The 16,967-nt window shown below is 47.4% G+C and overlaps 1 protein-coding gene across 1 annotated transcript; it reads right to left on the bottom strand.

The window, feature by feature from the left end:
- Nucleotides 1-4,581: 4,581 nt before the first annotated feature.
- On the bottom strand, nt 4,582-5,043 carry LOC116982267 (zinc finger protein 239-like). The gene is made up of 2 exons (XM_033035543.1): nt 4,629-5,043; nt 4,582-4,597 (listed from the first exon to the last, which is right to left on the bottom strand). Exons 1-2 carry the CDS (start codon nt 5,003-5,005, stop codon nt 4,582-4,584), a joined length of 393 nt encoding a protein of 130 aa, XP_032891434.1. The 5' UTR covers nt 5,006-5,043.
- Nucleotides 5,044-16,967: the final 11,924 nt, after the last annotated feature.

The following is a 16,967-nucleotide window of genomic DNA, read 5'->3' as shown; positions in this document are numbered from 1 at the left end:
CGAGAAGAAGGCAGAGGAATTACAAAGAGATGGCCCACGAGGGAAGGGAAGGGGGGGGGGGGCTGTCGATGCCTGGTCAGCTCGGACCTTGCATCCCATCCCAAGATTGGACACCGCATTCTTGACAGGGCAAAGGAGAGCTTGTAATAGGAATACTTCTCCATCCGTTTCTCACCACGGATGGCTGACCTGCTGAGTGCTACCGGCACTTTGGAGGGGAATGGACAGGCGACGTGTCGGGTCTGGACCCTTCTTTGGACTGATTGAGTCGAGGGAGAAAGCTGGAAAAAAGAGATGGGGTTGGGACAGACTCCAGGACTTGATTAGGAGGGGGGAGTTTCCTTAATTTGGAGAATTCAATGTTCATGTCATTGGGCTGTAAGCTATGAGGTGCTGTTCCTCCAGATTGCGTGTCACCTCACTCTGGCAATTGAGGAGGTCCAGGACAGAAACATCAGTGTGGGAGTGGGAAGGGGAGTTAAAATGATTGGCAACCGGGAGATCCAGCTGGCCTTGGAGGACCGATCACACGTGTAGGGTGAAATGCACGTGTAGTCCTGATACAATAGACATTAAACAAGAGACAATAGGTGCAGGATTAGGCCATTTGGCCCTTGAACCAGCACCACCATTCAGTGTGATCATGGCTGATCATCCACAATCAATACCCCATTCCTGCCTTCTCGCCATATCCCCTGACTTCGCTATCTTTAAGACCCCCATCTGGCTCTCGCTTGAAAGTATCCAGAGAACCGGCCTCCACCAAGGGAGAGAATTCCACAACTGCGTTAAATAGTGTTTCCTCCACTCCGTTCTAAACGGCTTCCCCCTTATTCTTAAACTGTGGCCCCTGGTTTTGGACTCCCCCAATGTCGGGAAAATGTTTCCTGCCTCTAGCTTTTCCAAACCCTTAATAATCCTATATGTTTAAAAAATATACCCTCTCATCCTTCTAAACTCCAGAGTGTACAAGCCCAGCCACTCAATTTTCTCAGCATATGATTTGCGCCATCCCGGGAATTAAACTTGTGAACCTATGCCGCACTCCCTCAATAGTAAGAATGTCCTTCCTAAAATTTGGAGACCAAAACTGTACACAATACTCCAGGTGCGGTCTCACTCGCCCCTATACAACTGCAGAAGGACTTCTTTGCTCCGATACTCAACTGCTCGTTATGAAGACCATCGCTTTCGCTTTCTTCACTGCCTGCTGTACCTGCATGCTTACTTTCAGTCACTGATGAACAAGGACCCCCAGATCCCGTTGTACTTCCGCATTTCCCAACTTGACACAATTTAGATAATAATCTGCCTTCCTGTTTCTGCTACCAAAGTGGATAACCTCACATTTATCCACATTAAACTGCATCTGCCATGCATCTGCCCATGCACCCAACCTGTCCAAGTCACCCTGCATTCTCATAGCAGCGTCCTCACAGCTCATACTGCCACCCAGCTTTGTGTCATCTGCAAATTTGCTAATGTTACTATTAAATGTCTTCATTGATGTATATTGTAAATATCTGTGGTCCCAGCACCGAGCCTTGCGGCACCCCACCAGTCACTGCCTGTCATTCTGAAAGCGACCCATTAATCCTTACTCTTCGTTTCCTGTCTGCCAACCAATTTTCTATCCATGCCAGCACTCTACCCCCAATACCCTATGCCCTAATTTTGCCCACCAATCTCCCATGTGGAACCTTATCAAATGCTTTCTGAAAGTCCTGGTACACTACATCCACTGGCTCTCCCTTGTCCATTTTCCTAGTTACATCCTCAAAAAATTCCAGAAGATTAGTCAAGCGTGATTTCCCCTTCGCAAATCCACACTGACTCGGACCGATCCTGTTACTGCTATCCAACTGTGCGGCTATTTCATCTTTTATAATTAACTCCAGCAACTTCCCAACCACCGATGTCACACTAACTGGTCTATAATTCAGTTTTTTTTCTCGCACCCTTCTTAAAAATTGGGATAACATTAGCTACCCTCCAATCCACTGGAACTGATCCTGAGTCTATAGAACATTGGAAAATGATCACCAATGCGTCCACAATTTCTAGGGCACTTCCTTAAGTACTCTGGGATGCAGACCGTCAGGCACTGGGGATTTATCAGCCTGCAGTCACACCAGTCTACCCAACACCATTTCCTGCCTAATGTGGATTTCCTTCAGTTCCTCCATCATCCCAGATCATCTGGCCACTCGTACATCAGGTAGATTGTTTGTGTCCTCCTTAGTGAAGACAGAACCAAAGTACCTGTTCAACTCATCTGCCATTTCCTTGTTCCCCATAATAAGTTCACCTTTTTCCGTCTTCAACAGTCCAACTTTGGTCTTAACTAATGTTTTCCTCTTCACAAACCTAAAGAAGGAACAGCATATGTCGGTTTACAAAGAGAGACGCAATCTCCTGGAGTAACTTGCACGTCTGGAGAGCATGGGCAGGCAACATTCTAGGTCAGCACCCTTCTTCAGACTGCTTGGTGTGTGGGGGGGGGGGGGTGGAGAAAGTTGGAAAGGAGAGGTGGGAGTGGTCGCCTTAGATTCCCTTCCCTCCACAGATGGGGCCTGACCCACTGAGTTCCTCCACCGCTTTAGAGGGAATGGACAGACAACGTTTTGAGTCAGGACCCTTCTTCAGACTGATTGGAGAGGGTGTGGGGAGGAAGCCGGAAAAGAGAGATGGGGGCTGGTCAAAGCCTGGCAAATTCCCCAGCAATTTTGTGTACCCTGGCAAATGATAGGTGGGCACAAATTGCTGGAGTAACAGCGGGATAGGCAGCATCTCTAGTGAGAAGGAATGGGTGACGTTTCAGGTTGAGACCCTTCTTCAGAAGTGATAGATGGACATAGGTGAGGGAGACACAAGATACTGCAGATGCTGGAATCTTGCATAGAACACAATTTAGTTAGATGCACAGAATCTCTTGCCCAGAATGGGGGATTCGAGGACCAGATGACATGGGTTCAAGGTGAAGGGGAAAAGATTTAAAAGGAAACTGAGGGGTAACCTTTTCACACAGAGGGAGGTGGGAGTATGGAACAAACTGTCAGAGGAGGTAGTTGAGGCTGTGACTATCTCAAGAAACAGTAGGCCAGTTGCATGGATAGGACAAGTTAGGAGGGATATGGACCAAACACAGGCAGGTGCGACTAGTGTAGCTGGGACATGTTGGTCGGTGTGGGCAAGTTGGGCCGAAAGGCCTGTTTCCACAATATGACTAACACAAAGTACTGAGGTAACTCAGCGGGTCAGGCAGCATCTGTGGAGAACATGTATATGTGACATTCACAGAGTGCTGGAGTAACTCAGTGGTTCAGGCAGCATCTCTGGAGGACATGGATAGGTGACATTTCAGGGTGCTGGAGTAACTCAGCGGGACAGGCTGCATCTCTGGAGAGAAGGAATGGGTGACATTGAAGATGGGTCTCAACCCTAAAACGTTACCCATTCCTTCCAGCATTTTGTGTGCCAGCAGGCTGGAGGAGCGGGCAAAGGCCTTGCCGCAGAGCGGGCAGGTGAAGGGGCGCTGACTTGTGTGGACTCGCCGGTGCTCCAGCAGGTGGTCAAGCCGGGTGAAACCCTTGCCACACTCAGCGCACACAAAGGGCCTCTCTCCGGTGTGTATCCGCTGGTGCTCCCGCAGACCCCTTGCTCGCGTCACAGTGGCAGCAGCTGCTCGCCGGCGTGGTTCCGCCAGTCCTGCCGCAACGCCCGTGAGCTGTCAAATGCCTCACCGCAGTACAGTACAGTCGTAGGGCTGGCCACTGGTGTGCACGCGCTGGTGAGCCAGGGCATGGGAGGCCATGGCAAAGCGCTCGCCACACACCCGGCTGGGGACGGGATGGTCGCCGCCGTGCACCCGCTGGTGGGATAGCAGCTTGTAGGTGCTGGTGAAGCCCTTGCCGCATTGGGTGCAGGTGTAGAGGCGCTCGTCAATGTGGGTGTGCTGGTGCACCAGCAGGTGACTGGACTGGGTGAAGCCCTTGCCGCACTGGGCACAGGTGTAGGCGTGCTCGCCGGTGTGGGTGCGCTGGTGGTTCAGCAGATGAGTGGAGCGGGTGAAGCCCTTGCCGCACTGGGCGCAGGTGTGGGGGCGCTCGACAGTGTGGATGCGCTGGTGGTACAGCAGCCCGGTGAAGCGGGTGAAGCCCTTGCAGCACTGGACGCAGGTGTGGGGGCGCTCGCCGGTGTGGATGCGCTGGTGGTACAGCAGCCCGGTGAAGCGGGTGAAGCCCTTGCAGCACTGGAAGCAAGTGTAGGGGCGCTCGCCGGTGTGGATGCGCTGGTGGGACAGCAGGCTGTCGGAGCCAGTGAAGCCATTACCGCACTTGGTGCAGGTGCCGGGACGCTCGCCGGTGTGTGTGCGCTGGTGGGACAGCAGGTTTCTGAAGGGGGTGAAGTTCTTGCCCCTGGTGGACTGGGTGAAGCCCCTACCACACTGGGTTCAGATGTAGGGACACTCGCCGGTGTAGGTGTGTTGATGCCCCAGCAGGTTTCTGAAGGGGGTGAAGTTCTTGCCCCATTCGCTGCAGGTATAGGGCCTCTCCCCAGTGTGCAGGCGCCTGTGCACTTTCATGTCCGGCGACGACTTGAAGCCTTTTCCCCAGTCAGAGCAGGTGAAGGGCCGCTCACCGCTGTGCACCCGCCGGTGCACCCGCAGCCCATACAACCGGGTAAAGCTCTTGCCGCAGGTGGAGCAGCCATAGGGCTTCTCGCCCGTGTACACCCGCCGGTGCACCTTCAGTTTATTCGCCATCTTGAAACTCTTGCCGCAGTCGGAGCAGGTGAAGGGCCTCTCGCCGGAGTGCACGTGGTTGTGCCGCTGCAGGTTTCCGTAGCGGGTGAAGCTCTTGCCGCATTCCAAACAGTCGTAGGGGCGTTCTCCCGTGTGCACCCGTTGGTGCGTCTCCAGCTGGCTCAGATGCTGCCAGGCCTTGCCACACACGTCGCACTCATAACGCTTCTTCTTGTTGTGCCCCGTCATGTGGTCCTCCATCGAAACTCAGCCCCCGAAGCTCAACTGCACACCGAGCAGATGGGGTTGGGGGGAGGGGCTGGGGGTCTCACCGGCACCCTGTTTTCCCTCAATGGCCATTCACGTCCCCGTCTCTCCGTCCACAGCAACGTCTCCTAAACCCTGCAGGAGGGGAACACAGAGGGTCAACAAGCTGGCAAACAGGACATTACTAACACATATTGGGTGCGTCAATGGTGGAGGAAACTGTTATATAATTCTATGCGGCACGGTGGCGCAGCGGTACAGTTGCTGCCTCACTGCCAGAGACCCGTGTACGATCCTGACTATGGGTGCTGTCTGTGCAGAGTTTGCACGTTCTCCCCTTGACCTGCATGGGTTTTTAATCTGGGTGCTCCGGTTTCCTCCAACATTTCAAAGACGTTCAGGATTGTAGCTTTTTATAATTTTATTTATTAGAAGTAGTGTACATTACAATAATATAAGCCAAAAATAACATAACACATTTCTTGTACCACTTCATATTTTAAACTTTAAAAAGAATAAAAGTAAAGAAAGTGAGATAGGATAGTAAGTGTGTGAAAGAGTGATAAAAAAAAGACCCTTAGACGCGAAAAATTCGAAAAAAAGTTATGAAGTAAGCCATAGAAAAAGAAAAAGATAAAAAGAAAACAGAAGATATGTTAAAAGTTAAAAAAAAGAGCTAAAAGTGATATAACAACGTTGTATTTTTCCTCCGCCCTCACCAGGTCCTGAAACCGTTTATTTTCAGAATTCTGTTGCACCTTGTAGTAAGTCGATAAATGGAAACCAAATCTTTTGGAAATGGTCTGGTTTGCCTGCTAGAAGGAATCTCATATCTTCCAGGTGTAGCAATTCGGACATATTTGCAATCTACATATTTATTGTTGGGGTTGGGGCGTTTTTCCAGATTTTAAGTTGAGGTTTTTTCCCATTATTAAACCGAAATTAAGTAGGTTATTTTGGGACGCAGTTAGCTCAGGGCTGCCTTTCATTGTTCCAAAAATAATCAATTCTGCATTCGGAATCAGTTTGATTTAAAATAATTTGTGAACATTTCAAAAATTTAATTCCAAAATGTTTGGATTTTTATACAGAAAACAAAGGAATGCTTCTTGGGATAGACATTTATCACAGATAGGGGAGACATTAGGAAAAAGTAATATAGTCTATGTATGGTTTTAAATTGAATTAGAGTATGTCTTACGTTAATCGAGCATTTATGCACATATAGCAAATGTTTATCCCATATAACCATATAACCATATAACAATTTACAGCACGGAAACAGGCCATCTCGACCCTTCTAGTCCGTGCCGAACATGTATTCTCCCCTAGTCCCATATACCTGCGCTCAGACCATAACCCTCCATTCCTTTCCCGTCCATATAACTATCCAATTTATTTTTAAATGATAAAAATGAACCTGCCTCCACCACCTTCCCTGGAAGCTCATTCCACACAGCCACCACTCTCTGAGTAAAGAGAGTTACCTCCCTTTCCCACCATGTCCCTGTTCACACTTTAAAGATTTATTTCCAAAGCATCAATAGGAGAAAAGTTTCAAACACAGGTTTAGTTTAGTTTAGGAAGGAACTACAGATGCTGGTTTAAACCGAAGATAGGCACAACAATCTGGAGTAGCTCAGCGGGTCAGACAACATACCTGCAGAAAAGGAATAGGTGACGTTTCGGGTCGAGTCTGAAGAAGGGTCTGATGTAGAAGAGGTTTCTAGCATGCTCCTTGTCAAACAAGAATGATTAGTGCATAGGAAGGAACTGCAGATGCTGGTTTAGATAGACACCTGGAGTAACTCAGCAGGTCAGGCACATTTCTGTTCCTCCCCCACCCTAGTCATCCTGCCTCTTTCATTGTTCATATCCCTTCTTAATCACCTCCTCCGCGGCTAACAATGGACCATTGTGGGCTCCTTGGCCATCGGTGCCGGCTCTTATCCCACCTCTCTTTCGAAATTTTAATAGCTATTTCTTGTTCCCAGTCTCTTCTAATCCTATCGGATGATGGTATTTCTATATTTAGGATGATGTTATACAAGTATGATATTAAATTAGATAATTCGGCCTTTGTATTCATTGCTTCGTTCAATAAATCTGGAGACAAGTTATGATATTCTTGTGTATATTTTTTCAAATAGTCGCATATTTGAAAATATTAAAAATAATGATTATTTCTCAAATTGTATTTTAGTTGTAGTTGTTGGAATGATAATAATTTTCCAGTCAATGACGGGTTATTAACTATTGGAGAAAGAAGCGATAGATTTATTAATTTTAAGGTTAGTTTTATTTGTTTCCAAATTCTAATTTTACTGTGTATAATTGGATTTTTATTGTATTTTGTGTTATTCAGGTTCAATGGTGAGAGGAGGATCGCTCCTATATTAAAAGGGGATCAATCCTCTCTCTCCATTAATATCCAATCAACCTGCTGGGCAGAGTTGTCCAACAGGTGAATCACATTTTTGATATTTACTGCCCAATAATAGTACAAAAAATGAGGACGTGCTAATCCAGCCTTTAGGTTTACTCAAAGGTACACAAAATTGCTGGGGAAACTCAGCGGGTGCAGCAGCATCTATGGAGCGAAGGAAATAGGCGACGTTTCGGGCCGAAACCCTTCTTCAGACTGATGGGGGGTGGGGAAAGAAAGAAGGAAAAAGGGAGGAGGAGGAGGAGCCCGAGGGCGGGCGGATGGGAGGGTGGGAGGAGACAGCTAGAGGGTGAAGGAAGGGGAGGAGACAGCACAGGCTAGCCAAATTGGGGGAATTCAATGTTGATGCCATAAGGACGCAAGGACCCCAGACGGAATATGAGGTGCTGTTCCTCCAATTTCCGCTGTTGCTCACTCTGGCAATGGAGGAGACCCAGGACAGAGAGGTCGGATTGGGAATGGGCGGGGGAGTTGAAGTGCTGAGCCACCGGGAGGTCAGGTAGGTTATTGCGGACTGAGCGGAGGTGTTCGGTGAAACGGTCGCCCAACCTACGCTTGGTCTCACCGATGTAAATCAGCTGACATCTAGAGCAGCGGATGCAGTAGATGAGGTTGGAGGAGATACAGGTGAACCTTTGTCGCACCTGGAACGACTGCTTGGGACCTTGAATGGAGTCGAGGGGGGAGGTGAAGGGACAGGTGTTGCATTTCTTGCGGTTGCAACGGAAAGTGCCCGGGGAGGGGGTGGGGCGGGTGGGAAGGGAAGAATTGACGAGGGAGTTGCGGAGGGAGCGGTCTTTGCGGAAGGCAGACATGGGGGGAGATGGGAAGATGTGGCGAGTGGTGGGGTCACGTTGGAGGTGGCGGAAATGGCGGAGGATTATGTGTTGTATTTGCCGGCTGGTGGGGTGAAAGGTGAGGACCAGAGGGACTCTGCCCTTGTTGCGTGTGCGGGGATGGGGAGAGAGAGCAGTGTTACGGGGTATGGATGAGACCCTGGTGTGAGCCTCATCTATGGTGGCGGAGGGGAATCCCCGTTCCCTGAAGAACGAGGACATTTCCGATGCCCTGGTATGAAATGTCTCATCCTGGGAACAGATGCGGCGTAGGCGGAGGAATTGGGAGTAGGGGATGGAGTCTTTACAGGGGGCAGGGTGGGAAGACGTGTAGTCCAGATAGCCATGTGAGTCAGTGGGTTTGTAATGTATGTCGGTCAGGAGTCTGTCCCCTGCGATGGAGATGGTGAGGTCAAGGAATGGTAGGGAAGTGTCGGAAATCGTCCAAGTGTATTGGAGTGCCGGATGGAAGTTGGTGGTGAAGTGGATGAAGTCAGTCAGTTGTGTGTGGGTGCAGGAGGTGGCACCAAAGCAGTCGTCAATGTAGCGGAGGTTGAGGTCGGGGAAGGTTTACTCAAGTGTGTTCTTTGTATTCTGTGGGATTTATAGTCCCATATAAAATTTGTAATATCTGAGTCCAGTTTTTTTTAAACGTTTTAGGTAGGTATAATGATATTGACTGGAATAGATATAGAATTTGTGGTAAAAAGATAATTTTTATAGCATTTATTCGATCTATTAAAGACATCAGAAGAGTTTTCCAAAATTGAATTAGAGCGCTTAATTTCTTAAGTAGCGGGGTGTAAATTGCGTTAAACAAAGCTTTATATTTTCTAGTGATTTCGATTCCCAAATATTTAAATTTTTCTGTAGCAATTTTAAAAGGGAATTCTAACAGGTGTGTTGAGTCTCGATGTTTTATCGTCATATTTCAATTTATTCTGTTTCCTGAGAAAGATCCAAAATCCTCTATTAGGTTTAGTATGTTTGGTATACTTATTTGGGATTTTGTGATGTATAGTAGTACATCATCTGCGTAAAATGATATTTTATTATTTGAGTATTTTGTATTATAACCATGGATGTTCGGATGTCTTCTAATTTTTTCAGCTAGATGTTCTATTACAAGAGCAAATAGCAGCGGTGATAGTGAACATCATTGTCTATTGCCCCTTGACAATTGAAATGTCGTGGACAATATGCTGTTAGTTAATATTCTAGCAGTAGGCCTATTATATAATAGTTTTATCCATGAAATGAAATTCTCTCCCATTTGAAATTTTACAATACTTTAACAAGGTAGTGTGGTGCGTAGTGTAATAGCAAACCCTCTACTGATTGCAATGATATTGATATGATTATAATAAAAAACGTTGTTGTAGAACTGCAGAACCATTGTGCAGAGTTTGCACGTTCTCCCCTTGACCTGCATAGGTTTTTTACTCTGGGTGCTCCGGTTTCCTCCAACATTTCAAAGACGTTCAGGATTGTAGATTTTTATAATTTTATTTATTAGAAGTAGTGTACATTACAATAATATAAGCCAAAAATAACATACCACATTTCTTGTACCACTTCATATTTTAAACTTAGTGTAGTGTAATAGCAAACCCTCTACTGATTGCAATGATATTGATATGATTATAATAAAAAACGTTGTTGTAGAACTGCAGAACCATTAACTCATATCTGTAACTTGTTTTTTAAATCCACATGCAGAGTATCAAATATACTGAAATTAATTTAAGGAATTGCAGTAAGGAAGCAGCGAGTATGAGTTAACGGGTCCTTTTCAGAATGGCAGGCATTGACTAGTGGGGTACCGCAAGGCTCAGTGCTGGGACCCCACTATTTACAATATATATTAATGATTTGGACAAGGGAATTGAATGCAACATCTCCAGGTTTAAAGACGGCACAAAGCTGGGTAGCAGTGTTAGCTGTGAGGAGGATGCTAGGTGGCTGCAAGATGACTTGGATAGGCTGGGTGAGTGGACAAATGCATGGCAGATGCAGTATAATGTGGATAAATGTGTGGTTATCCATATTGGTGGCAAAAACAGGAAAGTAGACTATTATCTGAATGGTGGCCGATTAAGAAAAGTGGAGATGCAACGAGACCTGGGTGTCATTGTACACCAGTCATTGAAAGTAGGCATGTAGGTGCAGCAGGCAGTGAAGAAAGCGAATGGTATGTTAGCATTCATAGCCAAAGGATTTGAGTATTGGGGCAGGGAGGTTCTACTGCCGTTGTACAGGGTCTTGGTGAGACCTGGAGTATTGCGTACAGTTTTGGTCTCCTAATCTGAGGAAAGACATTCTTGACAACGAGGGAGTACAGGGAAGGTTCACCAGACTGATTCCTGGGATGTCAGGACTTTCATCTGAAGGAAGACAGGATAGACTCGGCTTGTACTCGCTAGAATTTAACAGATTGAGGGGGGATCTTATAGAAACTTACAAATTTCTTAAGGGGTTGGACAGGCTAGATGCAGGAAGATTGTTCCCGATGTTGGTGAAGTCCAGAACACGGGGTCACAGTTTAAGGATAAGGGGGGAAATCTTTTAGGACCGAGATGAGAAAAACATCTAGAATCGCTAGAATTCTCTGCCACAAAAGGTAGTTGAGGCCAGTTAATTGGATATATTTAAGATGGAGTTAGATGTGGCCCTTATGGCTAAAGGTATCAGGGGTATGGAGAGAAGGCAGGTACAGGATACTGAGTTGGATGATCAGCCATGATCATATTGAATGGCGGTGCAGGCTCGAAGGGCCGAATGGCCCACTCCTGCACCTATTTTCTATACTTCTATGTCTATGTTTCTAATTTTTAAAAGTATGTGCATAGCAATCTGTGGGGTGAATTTGTCGAATGGTCTGGAACAGGAGATAAAACATAGCACAAACATAATTCAGTTTAAAAAGATGTACATAAACACATTTTTAAAAGGATATTGGGATGAGTATAGGTGATTGTGAGTGGGATATTTGTTTTTCTGATTGTATTGGGAAGTGTGATTATAGTTTGATGGGTTGTATATATGAATAAGAGATACTGTATAGTATATGAGGTTTTTTTCTTTTTTCTTTTTTCCTCTCTTTTTTGTATGGCTTTGTAAATATTTGATTGGTGTATAAATGTAAATAATTTGGTGTCCATTTAGCAGCTGGTGTACATATGGTCTACATACAGCTGCTAAATTTGTATAAGAAAATGATAAGCGATTGAATAAGGGGTGTGAATTAATAAGCTTTGGCTGCTTCCTGCACCTTTTCGGACACATACGATTTCATTTATTAAATAAAAAATAAATAAATAAAATGAATGACAAAAGGACAAAATACGGGACAAATTCCGTTAACCGACTCTGCTGTGGATGGGTAAATGATGTGTTGGCCCGGTTGCTGGACTGCACACAAAGCCCAGCCGGTGGGCCAGCTGAGGAGTTTTGGCCCGGGCACATGTAAAGTCCGGCACCCCATCCAACTCATGGACCGATGATCGGCCATGAGCAGGAGCGGTGGTTGTGTCGGTGGTAAGTGAAGGTTTGAAGGTCGGACAGCAGGCTGAGCTGCCGACCGACCAATGGGGCCACAGCGAGGGGTTGCTGCTGCTGCTGTACTCCATGGGCTGCACTACGTCGGGACGGGTGAGGCGGGGCCGGACGCGGCGCTCCGACCGGACAGTCCCCTCGACCCGAGTAGTAGCAGTCAAATACGGGACAAGGGCGGTCCCATACGGGACAAACACATTTAGCCCAATATACTGGATGTCCCAGCTAATACGGGACAGTTGGCAACCCTAGACCTGCTACACTGTTGGCTTCCTGTCCTGGGGTCTGTGGGCGATGCCCTCCAATGCCCTGGCACACAGTCGGATGGGCACTACCATCCAATCGGTGGTTTAGTGTAGTTTCGTTTGGTTTAGTTTAGTTTAGTTTAGTTTAGAGATACAACATGGAAACAGGCCCTTCGGCCCATCGAGTCCGCGCCAATCTGCAATCCCTTCACACTAGCACTATGCTACACACCCACTAGGAACACTTTTACATTTTACACCAAAACAATTCACCTACAAACCTGTACGCCTTTGGAATGTGGGAAGAAACCGAAGATCTCGGAGAAAACCTACGCAGGTTACGGGGAGAACGTACAAACTCCGTACAGACAAGTACCCGTGGTCAGGATTGAACCCGGATCTCTGGCGCTGTAATGCAGTAGCTCTACCATTGCGCCACCATGTCACCCTTCAGGTTAATTTAGTTTAGAGATTCAATGTTGAAACAGGCCCTTCAGCCAGTCCGTGCCGGTCAGCAATTACCCGTACCAGATGTTATCAGGCAACTGAACCATCCTATCGCCAACTAAAGTCCTACATTCAGTGGAGACCCTCGGACAATCTCAATTGGTATTTTCTGGACTTTATCTTGCACTAAACATTATTCCCTTTATCCTGTATCTGTACACTCTAGACCACTCGATTATAATCGTAATTATAACATAATAATGCAGAGTGAATTCGACAGGTTGGGGGAGTGGGCAGATGCATGGCAGATGCAGTTTAATTTGGATAAATGTGAGGTTATCCACTTTGATAGCAAACATAGGAAGGCAGAGTACTATCTAAATTGTGTCAAGTTGGGAAAAGGGCAAGTACAACGGGATCTGGGGGGTCGTTATTCTTCAGTCAATGAAAGTAAGCATGCAGGTACAGCAGGCGGTGAAGAAGGCCAATGGCATGTTGGCCTTTATAAGAAGAGGAGTTGAGTATAAGAGCAAATAGATCCTTCTGCAGTTGTACAGGGCCCTAGTGAGACCACACCTGGGGTATGGTCTGCAGTTTTGGTTCCCTAATTTGACGAAGGACATTCTTGCTATTGAAGGATTACAGCGTAGGTTTACACGGTTAATTCCCGGAATGGCGGGACTGTCATATTCTGAGAGAATGGAGCGGCTGGGCTTGTATACTCTGGAGTTTCGAAGGTTGAGAGGGGATCTTACTGAAACATATAAGATTATTAAAGGTTTGGACACGTTAGAGGCAGGAAACATGTTCCCGATGTTGGGGGAGTACAGAACCAGGGGTCACAGTTTATGAATAATGGGTAAGCCATTTAGAAAGGAGACGAGGACACGCTTTTTCTCACAGAGAGTTGTGAGTCTGTGGAATTCTCTGCCTCAGAGGGAGGTGGAGGCCGATTATCTGGATATTTTCAAGAGAGAGCTAGATAGGGCTCTTAAAGATAGCGGAGTCAGGGGATATGGGGAGAAGGCAGGAACGGGATACTGAATGGGGATGATCAGCGGTGCTGACTCAAAGGGCAGAATGGCCTACTCCTGCACCTATTGTCTATTGTCTATTGAAAGGATTTGGACAGGTACCTACATGGATTGGAAAGGTTAAGAAGGATATGGGCCCAATGTGGGCAGGTGGGTCTAGATTAGATGGGGCACCTTTGTCGGCACAGATGAGTCGGGCTGAAGGGTTTGTGTTCATGCTGCATGACTCAATTAGTTCAGTTCAGTTCTGTTTAGATTATTGTCACGTGTACCAAGGTTCAGTGAAAAGATTTTTGGTGCATTGTTTTTTTAAATTTCAAAATAGACTTTATTCAAGTAATAAATATATACAATACATGAACCGTGCAAAATATTCATCCGACATTTCCGGAGGCTCTATAAACATTCAAAACGGTCTACATACATTGCTAAAATTTCATGTATCTGTCTCCTCACCCATGTCACTCATGTGGCCCACTGGCGTGGAATCCCTTCCCTTATTTTGAGGGGCGTCTGCACCACACCCTGCCCCCCATGGCCAGCAGCGGAAGGACCCTAGACTGTGGTCCTTCCCCACCGAGCCTTGGCGTTGGGTGCACCGAGCTTCAGTGCGTCCCTCAGTACGTACTCCTGCAGTCTACAGCGGGCCAGTCGGCAACATTCCCCAAAGGACAACTCACACCGCTGGGTGGTGACCAGCTCTCGGGCAGACACAAATAGTTCATGACCTTCCAGCAACACTCGATGTCCGTCTCTGAATGCGTTCCTTGGAACTGCCCTAAATCACAGAGTCCTCTGTGAGGGAGCTGTTCGGGATAAATCATGACAGGGTCCCTTGCAAACCTCTCCAGACATTATTTGCAAATCCACACTCTGCCAAGATGTGGGCTTTTGGTTGCATGCTAACCAGCTAGCGGAAAGACAATACATGTCTACAATCGAGCCATTAGCAGTGTACAGATACACGATAAGGAAATAACCTTTAGTGGAAGATAAAGCCAATAAAGTCCAATCAAAGATAGTCCGAGGGTCCCCGATGAGGTAGATAGTTGTTCAGGACTGTTCTCTGGTTGCGGTAGAATGGTTCATTTGCCTGATAACTGCCTGATTCTATGTGCAATGCAATAATAATTTCCTCAATGTCAGCAAGATGAAGGAGCTAGACAACAGACAATAGGTGCAGGAATTGGCCATTCGGCCCTTCAAGCCAGCACCGCCATTCACTGTGATCATGACTGATCATCCACAATGAGTATCTCGTTCCTGCCTTCGCCCCATATCCCTTGACTATCTTTAAGAGCACTATCTGCCTCTCTCTCGAAAGCATCCAGAGGGTTGTTCTCCGCCGCCTTCCGAGGCAGAGAATTCCACAGTTTCACAACTGGCTGGGTGAAAGATATTTCCCTCATCTCCGTTCTAAATGGCTTATCCCTTATTCATAGACTGTGGCCCCTGGTTCTGAACTCCCCCCAAAATCTAGTTATCAGGGGGCTGGGTGGAGATTTGGCCCAGTCGGAATTTATGGTGCCAAAGAGGAAATGATCAGGAACTTCATGTTCTTGTGTAAATATCACCAACAAACTGTCAACCACAATGAAGCAACTGTCAAAAAAGCACCACAGTGCCCATACTTCCTCAAGCGACGAAGGAAGTTAGGAATGTCCCCAAAGACACTAACCAACATCTACAGTCTTGGGAACAGCTCTGCCTAGGTCAGCAAGAAACTGGTAAGAGTTTTGTATGTATCCCAGTCCATCACACAGACCAGCCTCCCCATCACTGACTCCATCTACACTTCACGTTGCCTCGTGAAAGTAACCCAACGTAATCAAAGATCATTCCCACCCTGGTCATTCCCTCATCTCTGCTCCCCCATCGGACAAGAGATGCTAACGCATCTAGATCAGAATTCTTCCCCGGCTGTTATCAATCAAAAGCACAATCACAATAATACTTTATAAGCCAAGTATGTTTTCCAACCTTTGAGGAATTTCATTTGCCAAGTAAGTCATAGAAATAAAAAGCAACGGAATACACAAAACACATTTTAACATAAACATCCACCACAGTGACGCCTCCACGATCCTCACTGTGATTGAAGGTGAAATAAATTCAAATCTCTTCCCTTCTTTGCTCTCCCGCGGTCGGGCCCTCGAGCCTTCCGTTGACAGGACGATCTCGACACCTGTAGCCGGCGGCATTTGGCCCTCAGCATCGGGGCGATCAGCTCCTGCATCGGGAGGGGGGGGGTGTCATCTCCCCCGCGCTGGGTGATCGGACCCTGGGTCGGGGCTGGTCGAGCCTCTGCGTCGTTGGAACTCCTGATTAACCCTTCCCCCGAGACTGCGAGTCCTTGTTGGTAAGTCGGCAGGCGATCCCAGGCAAGGGGTCGGCTCCGATGTTAAGTCCACGCCCCGTGGTGGGGCACAAAGTCAGTCCGAGGGGGCCTACAGCTTCATCGATGGCAGGCCGCATAGCGACCGGAGAATGCGGCAGTGAAAACAATCGCATCTCCGGCAAGATAAGAAACTGAAAGAAAGTTTCCCCCGACCCACTCTCCCTCCCCCCACATGAAACAAACCGGAGAACATTTACACAGAATTTTAACACACACGAAAAAAGGACGAAAAGACAGACAGACTGTTGGCGGGGCAGCCAATCGTCCGGAGCACCTGGTGATCTCGATCAGACTTCGTATTATCTGAATGGTGGCCGATTAGGAAAAGGGGAGATGCAACGAGTGCTGGGTGTCATGGTACACCAGTCATTGAAAGTAGGCATGCAAGTGCAGCAGGCAGTGAAGAAAGCGAAACTGTCGGATGGCCCCCCAGACGTCCACATCTGCACCAGGTGCAGAGAGATGGGGCTCCTAAGGGACCGTATTAGGTTCCTGGAGCAGCAGCTCGATGACCTCTGTCTGGTCAGGGAGAGTGACGAGGTCATAGAGGGGAGTTATAGGGAGGTGGTCACTCCAAAACCACGGGAGAGAGACATGTGGGACACGCTAAGGAAGGGCAAGGGGCAGAGGCAGGAACGAGGGAGTACTCCAATGTCGGTACACCTTGCAAATAAGTACTCCTGTTTGAGTACGGATGCGGATGACAGCCTACCCGGGGGTAGCAACAGCGGACGGGCCTCCAGCACAGAGACCGGCCCTGTTGCTCCGAAAGGTAGGGAAAAAAAGAAGAGGGCAATAGTAATTGGGGACTCTATTGTTAGGGGGTCGGATAGGCGTTTATGTGGACGCAGTCGGGAAACCAGGATGGTGGTCTGCCTCCCTGGTGCCAAGGTCTCGGACGTGTCTCAACGCATCCAAGATATCCTGAAATCAGAGGGAGAGGAGCCTGAGGTCGTGGTACATATTGGTACAAATGACATAGGTAAAAAAAGTGA

Source organism: Amblyraja radiata, chromosome 16 (genome assembly GCF_010909765.2).
Source record: "Amblyraja radiata isolate CabotCenter1 chromosome 16, sAmbRad1.1.pri, whole genome shotgun sequence".
In the NCBI taxonomy this organism is placed as follows: domain Eukaryota; kingdom Metazoa; phylum Chordata; class Chondrichthyes; order Rajiformes; family Rajidae; genus Amblyraja; species Amblyraja radiata.
The sequence above is the reverse complement of the archived record's forward strand: the minus strand, read 5'-3'. Positions and strand labels throughout refer to the sequence as shown.

Coding starts and splice junctions, on each gene's coding strand:
- LOC116982267 (XM_033035543.1), bottom strand. CDS start 5,005: ATGGAGGACCACATGACGGGGCACAACAAGAAGAAGCGTTATGAGTGC.